The sequence below is a fragment of the Vanacampus margaritifer genome, chromosome 14, assembly GCF_051991255.1.
Source record: "Vanacampus margaritifer isolate UIUO_Vmar chromosome 14, RoL_Vmar_1.0, whole genome shotgun sequence".
Taxonomy (NCBI): Eukaryota; Metazoa; Chordata; class Actinopteri; order Syngnathiformes; family Syngnathidae; genus Vanacampus; species Vanacampus margaritifer.
In genome coordinates, this window is record NC_135445.1 from 17,365,672 (window position 1) to 17,383,079 (window position 17,408).

At 39.8% G+C, this 17,408-nt stretch overlaps 1 protein-coding gene across 1 annotated transcript; it reads left to right on the forward strand.

Annotated features, from left to right (window-relative positions):
* Positions 1–539: 539 nt before the first annotated feature.
* On the forward strand, positions 540–10,643 carry LOC144034213 (GTPase IMAP family member 7-like). Its single transcript, XM_077542808.1, has 5 exons — positions 540–2,621; positions 2,706–2,796; positions 4,146–4,161; positions 9,486–10,158; positions 10,639–10,643. Exons 1-5 carry the CDS (start codon positions 2,594–2,596, stop codon positions 10,641–10,643), a joined length of 813 nt encoding a protein of 270 aa, XP_077398934.1. The 5' UTR covers positions 540–2,593.
* The last annotated feature ends 6,765 nt before the right edge of the window (positions 10,644–17,408 follow it).

Sequence of the window (17,408 nt, forward strand, 5' to 3'; positions counted from 1 at the left end):
GTACGCGTTCCGCAGCTGACTCTGTCCGGACCGCATGCTGCTCCGTCTTTTAACTAGTTAGCGTGGGAAACCGGGCTAGCCAAGCCCTTTCTCAGACACTTTCAAAATCATGTTTTGCAAAGCAGGGAAAATTGTAGTATAAACAAGGAAGAGTTCCCAGGCTGATCCCGCCCTTTATTTACAAATTGTTGGGCACCTGGATTCACACAACAGTTCAGGACAACAACATATCCTTATATAAGAGGTTACATGAGGACATATCAAACCATGTTTTTTTTCCCCTTCAGAGGGCTTTCTTTTTCTTGGGAGGTGGTCCCAAGAAACCTGAACCATACCACACACAACTAATGCTTAGTTGAAATAAAGCAATTTGCATGCCTAGTTTTTGTTTTATTTTGTTTAACTTCTTTATATTTGACAAAGTGTCAGGTCAGGTTTCTCTCTTCCTCAATTATGGCCATCTTGCAAGGTTGCTGTCAGCTGGATGATAACTGCCTGACCTCCAGTTATAATGGCCATAGACCATATGCTTAGCCACTCACACATACACACTCACTCTAGTCATCTGTCATTTCATGTGACATTATAAAGAGCTGTTACAAACGTGCTAAAATGAGACTGAAACCGGTTGAATAAGGATACAAACCATGCAAACGTACCCTTGTTGTTGTTTGTGGGTTTAAATGTGGTTTCATTTTGAAGAGCCTGTTTAGCAGGTTGTTTTAAAGAATATAAAAGTCAGCTTCTCTGTCAGAGCTTTCAGAGCAAGATGGGGAACCTGTACTCAATCCCTGATGGTGATAGATAGAATATTTTAGTCCAGAAATACATAACCGGAGTACATAACCATAAAGCATGAAAATAAGTGTCTGTAGTGTTTTGTAAACACTGGAGACAAATGTCGGAGTCTGAGAGTCCCATTTTCTTCATCATATATTGAGTAATGTATGTTCTATGAATAATTTTATAATGGATAAGTTGTAAATTTGTGTGTTTTGTCATTTTAAATGTGTTTTCACGAACTTGAATCCAAAAGTCAGACCATATGTTTAGCCACTCACACATACACACTCTCACATGTGCCGTTGCTGTTATTTCAGGGGGTGAAGACTGATAGAACAAGTTTGCTAAAAAAAACAAAAAACAATGCAAACGTATCCTTGTTGTTGTTTGTGGGTTTAAATGTGGTTTCATTTTCAAGAGCCTGTTAAGCAGTTTTTTTTCACGAACTTGAATCCAAAAGTCAGACCATATGTTTAGCCACTCACACATACACACTCTCACATGTGCCATTGCTGTTATTTCAGGGGGTGAAGACTGATAGAACTAGTTTGCTAAAAAACAATGCAAACGTATCCTTGTTGTTGTTTGTGGGTTTAAATGTGGTTTCATTTTCAAGAGCCTGTTTAGCAGGTTTTTTTTCACGAACTTGAATCCAAAAGTCAGACGATCTGTTTAGCCACTCACACATACACACTCTCACATGTGCCGTTGCTGTTATTTCAGGGGGTGAAGACTGATAGAACTAGTTAGCTAAAAAACAAAAAAACAATGCAAACGTATCCTTGTTGTTGTTTGTGGGTTGAAATGTGGTTTCATTTTCAAGAGCCTGTTTAGCAGGTTTTTTTCACGAACTTGAATCCAAAAGTCAGACCATATGTTTAGCCACTCACACATACACACTCTCACATGTGCCGTTGCTGTTATTTCAGGGGGTGAAGACTGATAGAACAAGTTTGCTAAAAAAAACAAAAAACAATGCAAACGTATCCTTGTTGTTGTTTGTGGGTTTAAATGTGGTTTCATTTTCAAGAGCCTGTTAAGCAGGTTTTTTTCACGAACTTGAATCCAAAAGTCAGACCATATGTTTAGCCACTCACACATACACACTCTCACATGTGCCATTGCTGTTATTTCAGGGGGTGAAGACTGATAGAACTAGTTTGCTAAAAAACAATGCAAACGTATCCTTGTTGTTGTTTGTGGGTTTAAATGTGGTTTCATTTTCAAGAGCTTGTTTAGCAGGTTTTTTTTCACGAACTTGAATCCAAAAGTCAGACGATATGTTTAGCCACTCACACATACACACTCTCACATGTGCCGTTGCTGTTATTTCAGGGGGTGAAGACTGATAGAACTAGTTTGCTAAAAAACAAAAAAACAATGCAAACGTATCCTTGTTGTTGTTTGTGGGTTTAAATGTGGTTTCATTTTCAAGAGCCTGTTTAGCAGTTTTTTTTTTTAAAGAATATAAAAGTCAGCTTCTCTGTCAGAGATTTCAGAGCAAGATGGGGCACCTGTACTCAATCCCTGATGGTGCAGGCTGCAGCCGCCTCGCTGGGGGCATGGCAGCCACACGGGGAGAGGCGGGGTTTTACCGAACTGGACCTCTTACTTCCGCGTAAAAAAAGAGAGTGATAGAACTAGTTTGTTAAAATGAGACAGAAACAGGTTGAATAAGGATACAAACAATGCAAACGTGCCCTTATTGTTGTTTGTGGGTTTAAATGTGGTTTAATTTTGAAGAGCCTGTTTAGCAGGTTGTTTTAAAGAATATAAAAGTCAGCTTCTCTGTCAGAGATTTCAGAGCAAAATGGGGCACCTATACTCAATCCCTGATGGTGAAGTTGACCATTTTCAAGACTTTCTGAACTTTTCTCTTTTGTGTTCTTCTCACAGCGTAACAAGTGTATTTCTGTCAGCAGGTGGTCCCCTGAGGATCGTGATGATTGGAAGAACTGGAGTTGGAAAGAGCGCGGTCGGGAACACCATCGTGGGGAAAAAAGTCTTCCGCTCCTGAAGACATTTAACATTTTCAACTTGATGTTTTACTGTTTTTGAGTTTTCTTATAGACATAACAATGTGATATAATCATGAGTGTTTAAAATAATACAGTGGAATAATGATTTTGTGAACTTTATTTTATCCTTGTGTCTTTAGAGGCCTCTAAATAAATTCTTGCAAGAAAACTTCTTCATCAGATCCTGAATACAATTATTTTGGACACGCAAAGATTACACTTAATATAGTAATCAAAATATTCCTTCAAAATGGTGACGCCGACGTGGACTTATTGAGACGTTTTTCAACAGCTGTGATTGATCCTGAACACCGGATTTCTAAAGCGCAAAAATATTAACAAGGTGAGTGGACATTTTATCCACGTAGAGAAATTCTGGTTGTTTAGGATCAATGCAGTTGCATTTCGTCTGTGCTAAGTTGTATTTGGGATCTGTGAACAAGTTAGGGGGGTTGTAGTAGTATTTTTTACGGTGGGACGGAAAGTCCTCGATTTTGAAAATTACTACGACATTGAACCATGCATGGGAGTTTTTTCCGCGGTGGAATAGGTTGTGTTTTTTATTTTTTCGTATGAATAAGCCGTCAGTAAATTTCTACTGGGCGTGCGGAGTGGATTAGCCGCCTGTGTGGTATCAAGGTGTGTGCTGTGTGGAATTACTAAACCGAGGGACATAATTCCTCGGTGTGTGTGTGTTGTGTTAAATAAGAAGCCGCGAAAATATTAAGTCGCGCAAAAGGTATTTCCGGGAAAATATTAAGTCGCGCATAAAAATGCCCCGTGTTTACGGAAGTGACGTCAAGTCGGAGCGCTCCGCCGTTTGAAACGGCATAAGACATTGAGTACCACGGAGGAATAGGCTGTTGCTGATGTGTGTTGTGAAATAAGCAGCTCGCGTTGATCACGCGTAGTGTTTGCTGAGTTAAACGCCCGTATGTCGCGTAGATCGCTACGGTGCGTGGAGTGATATAAAAGGAAGCCTGCCGTTTTTTCGGTTCAGAGCTGTGTGATATAAGCCGCCCGTGAAGATCCTGGATATATTTGTTGAAGTCGCGCAAAAGGTATTTAATATCTGTTTCATTTTCGTCTTGTTTGTGTTTGTCTGAAAAAAAAAAAAAAAAAAATTTGGGGGGGGGGATTAGTGAGAATAGTTTTGATCTGTTATATCGTAGTATCATACGTGAGACGTCACTGACTTTATAAATATTAAAAACGACTAATTACTACATATTATGGACGAAAAAATTCGACCGTAACTAAGGAGGTTCGATTTGCATAGACTTCCGGTCGTGAGTCAGAATTGGTCGCTAAGCGAACAGTGAGTTCATGATGCTGGACGCATTTCCACCACAGCGTCAACGTAAGTATGAAACTCTTTTAAATGTATGAATGCGCACTAATTGTGATAGTGGTTGGTTCTCACCGTTGTAAAATGTGGTGTGTTTGTGGAATTTGATTGTGTAAACAGCGCCAGACGCTGATTACCTCCGTGAAAAACACTTCTATAAGTTTCTTCGAATGGAAGAAAAGTTAGACGGTGTGGGGTCGTGGGCCAAACGTTGGTTTGTGCTAGAATGTTAGCGTTGGGTAGCTCTGTGAAAGTTGCGCGGATGGCGGTGTTAAGTGATTTTGAGAATGAGGAGGCTGATGCTAAGCTAGCGGCTCTGCCAGTGTACAGTTGCCATGCACGGGAGATTCGTTTTTGGTAAGACGCTACCGCACAAATCTGTTTTTAAGGCTAAGGATGAGGTAGCTGCGGGCAGCCGCATCTGTTAAGAAATTGGAACATAAATTGGATGAAGTGTTGACTGTGAAAGATGACCCGCGGGGAAAATTTGAACCAAGCGAGAGCTCTTGGCTTAGAAATGAATTGTTGAGTGTACGCGTTTGTTTGTTTGTTAAGCTCCATGGTGTGTTGTGGCCACGCGTTTTTTTCGTTGTTTGTCTTACAATGTGCGCGACGTGTCTGTGTTGCAGCCGTAACGTTGCGATGGATTGTGCGCGAATAAGTCGACATTTGAGCTATAAGTACGTGGTGAAGTTATTATTAGACGAATAAACGGTGTATTTTACAAATGAGTGCGCACTTCGGAGAGGTTTGTGTTCGTCTGTGGTTCAACAACTGAGACGCCACTGAATTAAGTTTAAGGAGTTTGTGTTGTGTTGTTTGTGTTGTGTGTGAGTGTTTGTTGAGCCCAGTTGGTGAAATGTTTGGAGCATGTGTGGATTGTGTGATTTTTTCCTTGTTTGTGTGCCTGCAGGGAGTTTGTGACTGTTTGTGTGACTCTGACAATGGGAAAGGTGTGTTGTGTGATGTTCTAGCGAGATTTTAGAAATCAAAATGGCCGTTTGGTCTGTTTCTCCTCACTGCCTTTGTGGAGATGAGAAAAGTGCAGAAGTTAAGTGAATGGAAGTATAAGTTTGTTTGAGACAGTGATTTTTTAAGTGTAGGAAAGAAAGAAAAGACGGGTGGGAAGTAATTTTTTCCCTCCAAAATCCTTTGTCCTCAAAAAAAGGGTGAAAAAGAATGATAAGCAGGAAATCTGCATATTTTGAAAGTAGGGGAGAAGTCTGCCTTTGTCTGTCTCCATTTGGGAGACTTGTAGTCTGTTGTGTGTGTGAATAGCAGAGGTCTTCTAATGCTAATCTGTTAAAATCAAATTGTTCCTGTTATGCGGAAGGATATAGAGGTCTAGGTGTTAACTACAGGCCGCTATCATATTATTTTTAAAATCAGATCTGTGTTTTTTTATAGTTGAATGAGTAATAAAACCAAATTTTAATATAGTTAAATAAGTAATAAAACCAAATTTTAAATGAAATAGACTTTTCATTTTTGATTTTTTATATTTCCCCTGCATCTCTGATAATTTATTCGTAGGTGCGAAAATGATTTAACCTTTGTCCTTATCTGAGTCCCATTCTAGAAGTCTGGAGAGGACTTTCCTCCAAGTGGCCAGGGTGACTGACAGCTGTCACATTTTCTTAAATTTGAGGTAACACGTAATGAAGATGTCTATGGTAGACATATGCGTAAATATAGTACTACTACTTGCTATAGTGTAGTGATCAAATTCAAATAAAACCACAAAATAAATAAATGAATAAATTAAAAATAGTTTGAAAAACAAAAGATTTGGGGGGAATTTTTTATTTATTTTTTCTTGGAAATTGAATGACAACAAGCAGTGTTCTCTTGCTATGATCTCATCTTCCTCTGTCTGTTCCGAGTGTATAAATGTTTCAGGCAGGTTCAATCTTTGACTGAAAGGTGTTTCACTTGGGTGACTCAACCAAAAAGTGCTGGAAATGGAATGAACAGCATTCTCCTGCTATGCTTGATGTTCAGAGTGGACGGCGAACTGAACAATGGTCACTTTCGGGGGGGAAGTGACCACACGGACTGCAAAAAGGATGGTACACTGTAAATCCGCTCGTCCTGTGACTGTTCAATGACTCTTATGCATTGTTTGAGCATAATGTCCAGCAACCTTTTGAGCAGACAGGATTATCATCGATTCTGCCATGATGAACTTTTCCTGAGAACTCCAGTGCACAAAGCCCAGTGCCCGCTTTGAACTTTGCCCTGCATAAACTGCTATCGACAAGGACAGGAAGGAATATGAACTCCAGTTGTGGACTCAAAGTTCTGGAATCATCTGAGTTTGGTGCCTGAGGTCGTATGTTGTATTCTGTTTGTAGACATTTGCACTCTGTACTATGTCAGAAAGGAGATGTGATCTATAGCAACGCAGTTTCGGAAATTGAGAACACCTTATGTGAATTAGGGTAGTATAAAATTTATTTTAATCTGTAATACTATATTTTCCATTGTTTGATGCTTGTTGAATTTGGCCTTCTATTTTTTTCCCATTTCTCTTTTATAACTTTGGCTTCTCAGAGTGGATTCAGATATGGAACACTTACGGCGAATTTGCTGGTTAAAGTTTTAATTTTTGATTTAGGTCGCAGCACTGATTTAATTGGGTCATGATCTGCAAAGTTCCCTGCTGTGTTTTTACAAGCCCCCACTACTCTGTAGAAGAGGTGAGGTTAGTTAGCATTTTAAGAATACTTTTTGGTTGGTTTAAAGTAGGGATTTTGTTTTGTTTTTCTGATTATAACTCGTTTCTTTTATTAGTTGAGATGGCAGATATTTGGAAGAGTCGTGACTTGCAATAGATTAATGGGGTTATTTTAAATCTTTTTCTCTTCTCTTCCTGACCCTAAAAGTCCTCCGCTGCAGTATCTTAATTTACATCTTCTTAAGTTGTTTGTTTTTCTCACTTTAAGTTGCCTGAACAGGATTCAAATTTACATTACAAACTATTGCCTCAAAGGCTTTTGTTTTGATGGCTCATGGCTAGCTCAGCTGGAGATCTTTTTATAGTTCTGGTGTTGGCCAAATTGTCACAATTTGGTTGTTTTTTAATCTACAGGACACAAGGTGTCTGTTTTTCCTCTTTGAAGCAGCAATTTGGAAGCGGCTGCAGTTTTCACATTCAGGTCTGAAATGATCAAAATTGATCTTTATCAGATGGGGGAATGATTGGTCTGTCTGAGTTTGTTGAAAAGGAAGTCTGATGTGAGAATGATTGGTCTGTCTGATGTGAGAATGACTGGTCTGTCTGTGTATCAAAAGGAAGTCTGATGTGAGAATGAAGTTTGGTGTGAGGAATTTACAGGCGAAGAATGGAGCGGAGAATGGAGAGGATTTGACTTGGAGGAAAGTAAGTTCTACAAAGATGACAAAAGACGACCCTTATAGCAGAAATACGGTAAGTATGTTCCATCTCAGAAACAATTGAAAAGTATAATTTCTAGAGCCCATGGAATATGCCATTTAGGTGTGGAAGGAACATTGACACACCTGGGTGACATTTTTTCATGAGACAAGTTGTTAAAAATGAACTGCAGTGTTTATTTAAGGTATAAGTATAAATCTCTTCTCAGACTGTTCATGGCCCGGCCGGACATGAATAGTTCTGAGTTAAGATGATGTTGTTTTTAAATGATTTACACTGCTATAATAAGAAACCAGCGTTAAAAATACAGAAATTTGATGTACGACAAAGAGCACATTTATGCTAAATCTACAACAGTAAATATCATGGTAAAATATTTTATTAATCATTATCTACCATCATAAGGGTTTCCTAGGAACACTTCATAAGATATAGAAACAATTAACATTTGCTAACAAAAAAAACAGGTGCTCTTTTCAAAGTAAAGAATGAAGACTATATGTTATAAGTGACTAATTGATAATGATTTTGCTTTCAGATATGGTGAAAAAATGGTCGATCTGGTTTGCTGATCATAATAGTGGGAGCCACACGAGGTCCCAGGCTCATCAAATCACATCAATTGAAACCAATCGAGGGGGTTGACTAAGCTGCTGATCTGCACCCACACCAATTGGAGCCATCTAACGGATCCCACCACACCCGGTTCCAGTGTCTACCTGACAAGCTGCCCAAGGACGCGGAGGAAAGAAGATTCATTGGAGTGCCTTTTCCCTGGGCACGGATTGAGTCACACTGGGAATGAAGTCCCGTGACCTTTCCTGTGATCTCTGGCTGTGAGCCAGGGTTCGTAAAGAGGCTGACAAACTGCTCTTTTTAAAAAAAAAATTTTGACCAACTGTCGAACGCACTTTTCATCTTCGAGGGACGGACACATCTGCTATTGCGTCGTGACACTTAACCACTTAACCACATCACATAGTGTTATGCCTCACATTTATTATGCCCCTTCCACCGAATTTTTTAATGAATCAAACTGAATTTTGACTGCTAAGCCCATCTATCTTTCTCTCTCTCTCTCTCTCTCTTTCTCTCTCTCTCTCTCTCTCTCTCTCTCTCTCTCTCTCTCTCTCACCTGCTATTCTTATTTTCTGAACTCCACACATAAACATTGCTTCATTTTTGCGACGATCAAGATTCGCGCTGGACTTTCTCCCTAGACTATTGTGGGATTAAATGTCCAGTTTTTGAATTTATAGAAGTTCAATGGTAGGACTGAAGACATTTAACATTTTCAACTTGATGTTTTACTGTTTTTGAGTTTTCTTATAGACATAACAATGTGATATAATCATGAGTGTTTAAAATAATACAGTGGAATAATGATTTTGTGAACTTTATTTTATCCTCTCACCCTCAAAGCTATTGAAGATAGGAATGTGCATGATGTTATTTAGAGCCTTTTGGCATTGGAGTCTAAAAGTCTGGGGTTAGATCCTAATTGCATTTTTCCCCCAGTCAAGAAGGGGAACTGTATGTAAATGTCTGTTTACTAATAAGATTACACCTTTGTTCAACCTGGAATCAACATGTCTGTATGTAAACTTCTGCTTACTAATAACATCACGTCTGCTTACTAATAACATCACACATTTGGTCACTAGGAGTCGACATGTCTGTCCTTTAATCAACTTAGGAGGGGAAGAGGAACCTCTTATCTTTTTTGTATAAATGAGTCGATGTTCTGTAAATTGTCACACACTTGGGGTCATCACGTTGCATTCTGAAGTGGTGTCCTGACTGTGTCTTTAGAGGCCTCTAAATAAATTCTTGCAAGAAAACTTCTTCATCAGATCCTGAATACAATTATTTTGGACACGCAAAGATTACACTTAATATAGTAATCAAAATATTCCTTCACTCCTCAAAAGGAACACAGTCAGTGACAAAACACTGTGAGGTGGAGCGGGTTCAGTGTCGGCGAAAGATTCATATTGTGGATACTCCCGGGATTCTGGACACATCTAAAGATCCTGAAAATGTTGGGAGAGAGATTGCCAAATGCATCCAGATGACTTCTCCCGGCCCCCACGTCTTCCTGCTGGTCGTGCAGATAGGAAGGTTTACAAAAGAAGAAGAAAAGAGCGTAGAAGCTTTGGAGAAATTATTTGGTCCTAAGGCATCCTGCTACATGATCGTTTTATTCACACGTGGCGACGAGCTGAAAAGAAAAACCATAGAGCAATATGTGACAAATGCCCATCCAAAACTCCAAGAGGTGATCTACAGATGTGGTGGCCGCTACCATGTCTTCAACAACAAGGAAAAATGCAAGACAGATCAGGTGGTGCAGCTGATTCAGAAGATTGATGACATGGTGACAGCTAACGGAGGTCGACACTTTACTGAAGAGATGTTTGAGGACGCAGAAGAGACAATCAAGAGGCTGAATCTAGACAGAGATGTTGCAGGTGGGCAACCTTACAAGTTCGCTTTCATGGGGCAACTGTTGCAGAGAATCAACGAGATGCAACACTTGCTCATCTTGCTACGAAAAGCAACCTTATGCCTGGACCAGGGTTCTATATTACAAGATCGTTACAATGTGTTGGGTAAAATGCTCATGTGGGGGATTGGGGGGGGGGGGGGTACTATAAAAAACAAGTAAATAATTTGTGGACAGCAAATCAATAATTTGTAGTCATGAGTTAGCTGTGGCTCCCTACTGGATAATTGTATGAGTAAATTCTCCAGAAACGGTAAGGTGGTGGTCAGCTAATAAAAATTGACAGATAGTATGATTGAATTTGTTTTTGGGCCGGAGAAAAGCAGGAAAGACATTCTGGAAAGTGATGAGCCTAACTGAACATATAGTCTAGTGGTTAGTGTTAGAAAACAATCCTCAAGTTTTCCGCTTGTTCATTATGTTGATTTTCTGAATACAGACTGGAGATCGGTGAACAGTTCCTTCGAAGGATTTATTTTACAGAAATTTCTGGACACAGACAAGATACAGACAAAATCGCTGTGGTTCAACATTCCCCTTGTGTGTGTCCCTATTCCTCCCACTTGTAGTTGTCTTATACTCTCAGCATAGCGGCCCCCCAAAAAAACCCTCCACTTGCTCTTCCTCCTTTGCTGCCCTTAAGCCCCGCTCCTCTCCAGTGCTGCCCCTAAGTCCCAAGATAGACAGTACTCAATACACATGGACAGATGGCCGATTGATGTGGAAATATAGTAGGTCAGACAACCTGGCACCCCGACAGCTGGCCAACCGGGCGGAAACACAGTAGGCCAGACAACCTGGCACCCCCAAAGCAAACACAACTTTACAAAGGGATACTTTTTAACACATTTTCTCCCCCAAAACAGATGGCTAATGTGGTAAATGGCAGGATTTTTACCATTTGCGTGTTCATGCCGTTGATTAATAAACATACATGAGATCAGTGAATTCAGGCATTATCTTCACATTTATTCACGACATAGCCGGACAGGAGATGAGATGAGCCTCCTTTGCGTCATCTTGTCCCTCTCACTGTAAAGTTCCTTTTCCCCGCTCGTAGCTAATATCCTTTGTCCTTCAAAATGTCACCTCCCAAAGTCACATGACTGCACCCCCAATCGTCACACTGTCTCAATACATTTGGTCAACCATGCTCCCCCCTCTCTGACCCACGATGGAAAAACACAGTTTTCAGCCTTTCCGAACAAAGGGTCTAATTAACACACATTCACCTCCCCCCATCTCATCTGTCCTGTTGGAGACTCACCCTCTAAACATTTGAATTGTCACATCAAAACTATACTGAGTAAATTAAAGCAATTTTGTCCAATTCTAAATAGTCATATCTAAATCAAAACAGTTATAATTAAATAGAAATAAATATTCTGTTTCAATTCCCTAATTTGGGCTCTTGAAAAAAAGAGTCCAACACAGAAGATAAACATTAAAAAACACTTCAGAGAGAAAGTCCAGCGTGGATCTTGATTGTCGCAAAATTAAGCAATGTTTGTGTGTGGAGTTCAGAAATAAGAATAGCAGAGAGAGAGAGAGAGGGGGAGAAAGAGAGTGAGAGAAGTTTAGCAGTCATATGGCATTAAAGAACAATTTGATTCATTAAGAAATTTTCAGTGTAAGGGGCATATCATAGATAATGCATAACCCGTTGTGACGTGGTTATATTCAACAAAATGTGTCACGACGCAATAGCAGATGTGTTTGTGCAGCGAAGTCATCTCCTGATGAAGGTCTTTTATGGAACAGTGCCTCGGAAAGCACTTCGCATCATCCCCCTGGAATAGACAGCCGGGGCATCTGGGTCAGCAGCTTGGTTAACCCCCGGTCGGGGTCAATTGATGTGATTGATGAGCCTGGGACCACATGTGGACCACATGTGGAGGATGTGCTCCCCCATTTATGAGCAGCAAACCAGATCGACCTCTCCTTCACCAATCTGTATGCAAAACCATTTTCATTTAATCACTTATAACATACATATTCTCCATTCTTTACTTTGGAAAGAGCACCTGGTAGTTTTTGTTAGTTGGGAGTTAGTAAATGTTAATTGTTTAAGTTGTAGGACTTGGAACGTGCTGTTGGACCAGGAAAAAGTTCTGTTTGTTGTGGCATTCAAACAGAATCCGTTTAATGACATTTGCACATTCAATGATACAACAATGAAAATCTTGTAGCCAATTAAAACTTTATGAGGCCAATTGTTTAATATTTCTATTTTTCTTTAATCTGTCCTTGTGATCAGAGATAATATACTATAGCAAATATGTTTTAATCTCAATGCCTTTTCTATATCTTATAAAGTTTTGTTTTTAAAATGGGTTCATCTAATCCAATATTCCTAGGAAACCCTTATGATGGTAGATAATGATTAATCAAATATTTTACCATGATATTTACTGTTGTAGATTTAGCATAAATGTGCTTTTAGTCGTAACCAGCAAATTTCTGTATTTTTGATGCTGGTTTTTATTATCAGTGTAAACCATATAAAAAACAATCTCTCTGAGGAGTGCCCACGTCCGGCCGGGGCCATGAACACTCCAGGAAGAGATCTATACATATATATGCTTATACCTTTAATAAACACTGCAGTCCTGCAGTTCATTTTTAACAACTTGTCTCATGAAATAATGTCACCCAGGTGTGTCTCAATGTTCCTTCCACACCTAAATGGCATATTCAATGGGCTCTAGAAATTATACTTTTCAATTGTTTCTGAAATTGAATATACTTACCTTATTTTCGCCATGAGTGTCATCTTTGCAGCACTTACTTTCCTCCATGGTCAAAGTCCGATCACCTCAATTCTCCTCCTATGAATTCATTCATTCTCACAGACTGTAGAATTATCACATTCAGACTAACTTATAGTTCTACATTTATTTAATTCAACATGAACTGTTTGTGTGCATATCTTCCTTCTTGACAATACACACAGACAGACCAGTGACTGACTCCCCCATCTGATAAAGATCAACTTTGATCATTTCAGACCAGTATGTAAAAACTACAGCAGCGAACAAATTGCTGCTTCAAAGAGGGAAAAAACAGACACCTTGTGTCCTGTAGATAAGAAAAACCAAATTGGGGCAATTTGGCCAACACCAAAATTACAGGGGCAGATCCGGCTTAACTTGCAACAACAAGTCATAAAAACAAAAGCCTTTGAGGCAAGCGTTTGAGATGTAAATTTGAATCCTGTTCAGGCAACACAAAGTGACTGAGTAAAACTGTAAATTAGGATAAAAGATCAGAGGGAAAACAAGGCAAAATTCCTACTTTAAACAAACCAAAAAGTAATCTTAAAATGCTAATTAACCTCACCTCTTCTACAGAATAGTGGGGCTTGTAAAACACAGCAGGGAACTTTGCAGAGAGTATCCCCCGTAGGATCCAAAGATCACAGTGCTGTGAGCTTAATTAAAAATAAAAAAATTAACCAGCAAATTCGCCGTAAGTATTCCACATCTGAGTCCAAATTCAGAAGCTAAAGTTATATAAAAAAAAGGGAAAAATATTAGAAGACCAGATTCAACAAGCATCAAATAACGGAAATTAGAGTAATCAAGATTGAAATAAATTTTATCCTACCCTTATTCACATAAGCCGTTTTCAATTTCCAAAACTGCGTTGCTATAGATCACATCTCCTGTTCCGACATAGTACAGAGTGCAAATGTACACAAACAGACCAAAATATGACCCAAGGAGCTAATCTCAGATGATTCGAGAGCTTTGAGTCTACAACTGGAGTCCATATTCCTTCCTATCCAGCAGATGGCAGCAGCTGTGCAGGGCAAAGTTCAAAGCAGATCTGGGCTTTCACTGGAGACCCCTGACAGGTCATCGAGACGGCTGTGATGAGAGTTTGAGATGTCTGCTCAAAAAGTTGATGGACATTATGCTCAGACAATGCATAAGAGTCATTGAACAGTCATATGGCGAGCGGATATACAGTGTACCATCCTTGTCGCAGTCTGTGTGGCCACTTCCCTCCCGAAAGTGGCCTTCTGTGCAGCTTGCCGTTCATTCTGTACACCAAGCAGAGCAGGAGAACGCTGTCCATATTCGTAGCTCAACAGCCAGGTTATTCCAGCACGTTTTTTGAATCACCCAAGAGAAACACCTCTCGTCAAAGATTGAACCCGCCTGAAACATTGTACACTCGGAACAGACAGAGGGAGATGAGAACGTAGCAAGAGAGCACTATCTGCTTGTTGTAATTCATTTTTTAAAATTTATTCCAAAAATTTATTTTGTAGTTTTATTTAAATTTGTTCACTACACTATAGCAAGTAGTATTACTATATTTACGCATATGTCCACCATAGACTTCTTCTTCATTACATGTGTTATACATTATTAACATTTTTACTACTTTATTTCATATATTAACCATTGTTATACATTATTAACATTTTAATTCTTTATATTAACCATGTTGAAATGTTTTATAGATGTGAAGTAGTTAAAGTAGTGTTGAACTCAGTATAATTTGACCTTAAGCTGGTACACATTGTTTGGTCTAGAAGTTCCTTCTCTGTGCGAAAACACATTTCTGTTCGTGAGAGAGTGCGCGCACTTATACCACTATACTACATTAGGAGCTGTCGAGTTCAACTTGTTTGTGAGATTTTTGTTATGGGAGAAAGTACGAGAAGTGCCTTGAAAGTATATTTTGTCTAGAGACGAATACAGCTGTAATTGTGTGCTGAGAATTCTGTTTTTCAATCAGTTTTTTTCCATTATATAACATATTTACTTATTCATGAGGGGAGGAGTAGGAGGCATTGTTCTTTCAAATTTGATTGTAATAAAAACCTGGCTCTTCGAAAGAGGAGGCGCATTATTGATCTGAAACTGTTTGAGTTTTTATTCAATGATGTGACTGGAGATCTCCGGAATAAATCATCCTGCACAGGGACTCTGTTCATGTCTTATCTCTCTTTTATTTATTGGACACGCAAAAGTATGGATTTTTAACATACCTCCTTCACGTTACCTCAAATTATGCTTAAAATGTGACAACTCCCAGTCGTTGCCCTCATGGGAAGTTCTCTCAAGTCTCAGGACATGCATGCAAAATGGCCGACTTCAAATTCTGAAATGGGGCTCAGAGACAGAACAAAGGTTAAATCATTTTTACACCTACGAATGAGTCATCAGAGATGCAGGGAAATTTTTTTAAAAAAAAGTGAAAATTTCTTTATCAAAACAAAACAAAAACAAAACAATTATTACTCATTCAACTATAAAAGCAGATCTGATTAATAAAATAATACGGATAGTGGCTTGTAGTTATAATCTAGACCTCTATATCCTTCCTTTTAACAAGAACAATTTGATCTAACAGATTAGCATCAGAAGATCCCTGCTATTCACACACACACACACACAAAGGATTGCAACCAGATGTTGCTTGTCCCAAAAAATTACACCTCTACCTCCTAAAACAATAGTAGACTCCCCCATCCGCACAGACATGTCTTTAAACAAGCATGGGGGAAGGGCTTTAAAAATTGTCACAGACAAAGGAGGAATTCTCCCCCACCTTCAAAATATGCAGAACTCCTGCCACCTACCAATTTCACCCTGTTTTCATTGAAACCTGCTCTTTTACCACTTTCTGCAAACCCCATTCATATACATCGTATCTTATCTGCCTCATTTTTGGAGACACAAAATACCTGTCTCCAACAAACTGTGTCCTCCTTTCACTTAACTTCTGTTCTCCTCAATTTTCATAAAGGCATTGAGGAGAAAAAACACAAAAACTGCCCTCCTACTTCAACACTCCCCCAGGATATTACGCAATCCACTTTTCCATTGTCAGGGTCACACAAACAAGAAAAATCAAATCCCCCCTTTAAACACACAATTCACACATGCTCCACACATATCTCACACAGTCTCATCTCACCAAACTAGGCCCAGCATACACTCAAACGCAACACAAACTCCGCAAATTAATTCAGTGACGTCTCACTTGTTGAACCAATCCAGAAGCCATAATTCTCACTACAACATTGCTCAATTCTCCTCCAAAAAATAAAATCACCACAGACGAACACAAATATCTCCAAAGTGCACGGACCCACAAAATAAAATACACCGTTACTTCGTCGAATAATAACTTACATCTAGATCTATCGCGAAATGGCTAAATACACATAATTTAGCCGTTCACTTCTATCTGTCCATGCTGGCTTAAATCACAGCAGCGCCGAATCCAATGTGACGGTAAACAAGACCGTCACCACGTACGTATAGTTCAAATGTCGACATATCCGCGCACAATCCATCGTAACGTTACGTTCCAAACTCAACCTAGGGAGCCGCGACAGACACGTCGCGCACATTGTAGAAGACAAACAACGAAAAACCGCGTGGCCAACACCACCACCACGGAGCTTAACTAACAAACGTGTACACTCAACAATTCAATCCTAAGCCAAGAGCTCTCGCTTGGTTAAATTTTTCCTGCGGGTCATCTCTCATAGTCGCGCGGTAGCGTCTTATCAAGATCGCCTCCGTCCCACTGAACATCGAGATTACCTGAATTTACAGTCAATATAGGTGCCTGCAAATCGTGCAGCATCTGAACAGCAGTACTATATGGAGATTCAGTAAACGGGTTCATAGGGGCAACTCATCTCCAGCGCGTGGCAACTCGTACGCCGGCAGAGCCGCTAGCTTAGCATCAGCCTCCTTGTTCTCAAAATCACTTAACACCGCCATCCGGGCAACTTTCACAGAGCTACCCAACGCTAACATTCTAGCATAAACCATCAGACAATACCTTTTCACTCAGATCTCACGTACAACGTAGCTAAATTTAACCGACGAAACCCGTCGCAGAGTCCACGACAAACAGAATTCATCTAACAACAAGACTAAAAAGTCCTCTTACCATATTAACTCGGCGCCATGGAATTCTGTTCGCCCGGACCCCGCCACGAAACACGTAAAACGGCAGAGCTCGAACGTCGAGGGTCACCAATTGTTGTAAATGGCAGGATTCTTACCATTTGCGTGTTCATGCCGTTGATTAATAAACATACATGAGATCAGTGAATTCAGGCATTATCTTCACATTTATTCACGACATGAGCCTCCTTGCGTCATCTTGTCCCTCTCACTGTAAAGTTCCTTTTCCCCGCCCGTAGCTAATATCCTTTGTCCTTCAAAATGTCACCTCCCAAAGTCACTTGACTGCACCCCCATTCGTCACACTGTCTCAATACATTTGGTCAACCATGCGCCCCCCTCTCTGACCCACGATGGAAAAACACAGTTTTCAGCCTTTCCGAACAAAGGGTCTAATTAACACACATTCACCTCC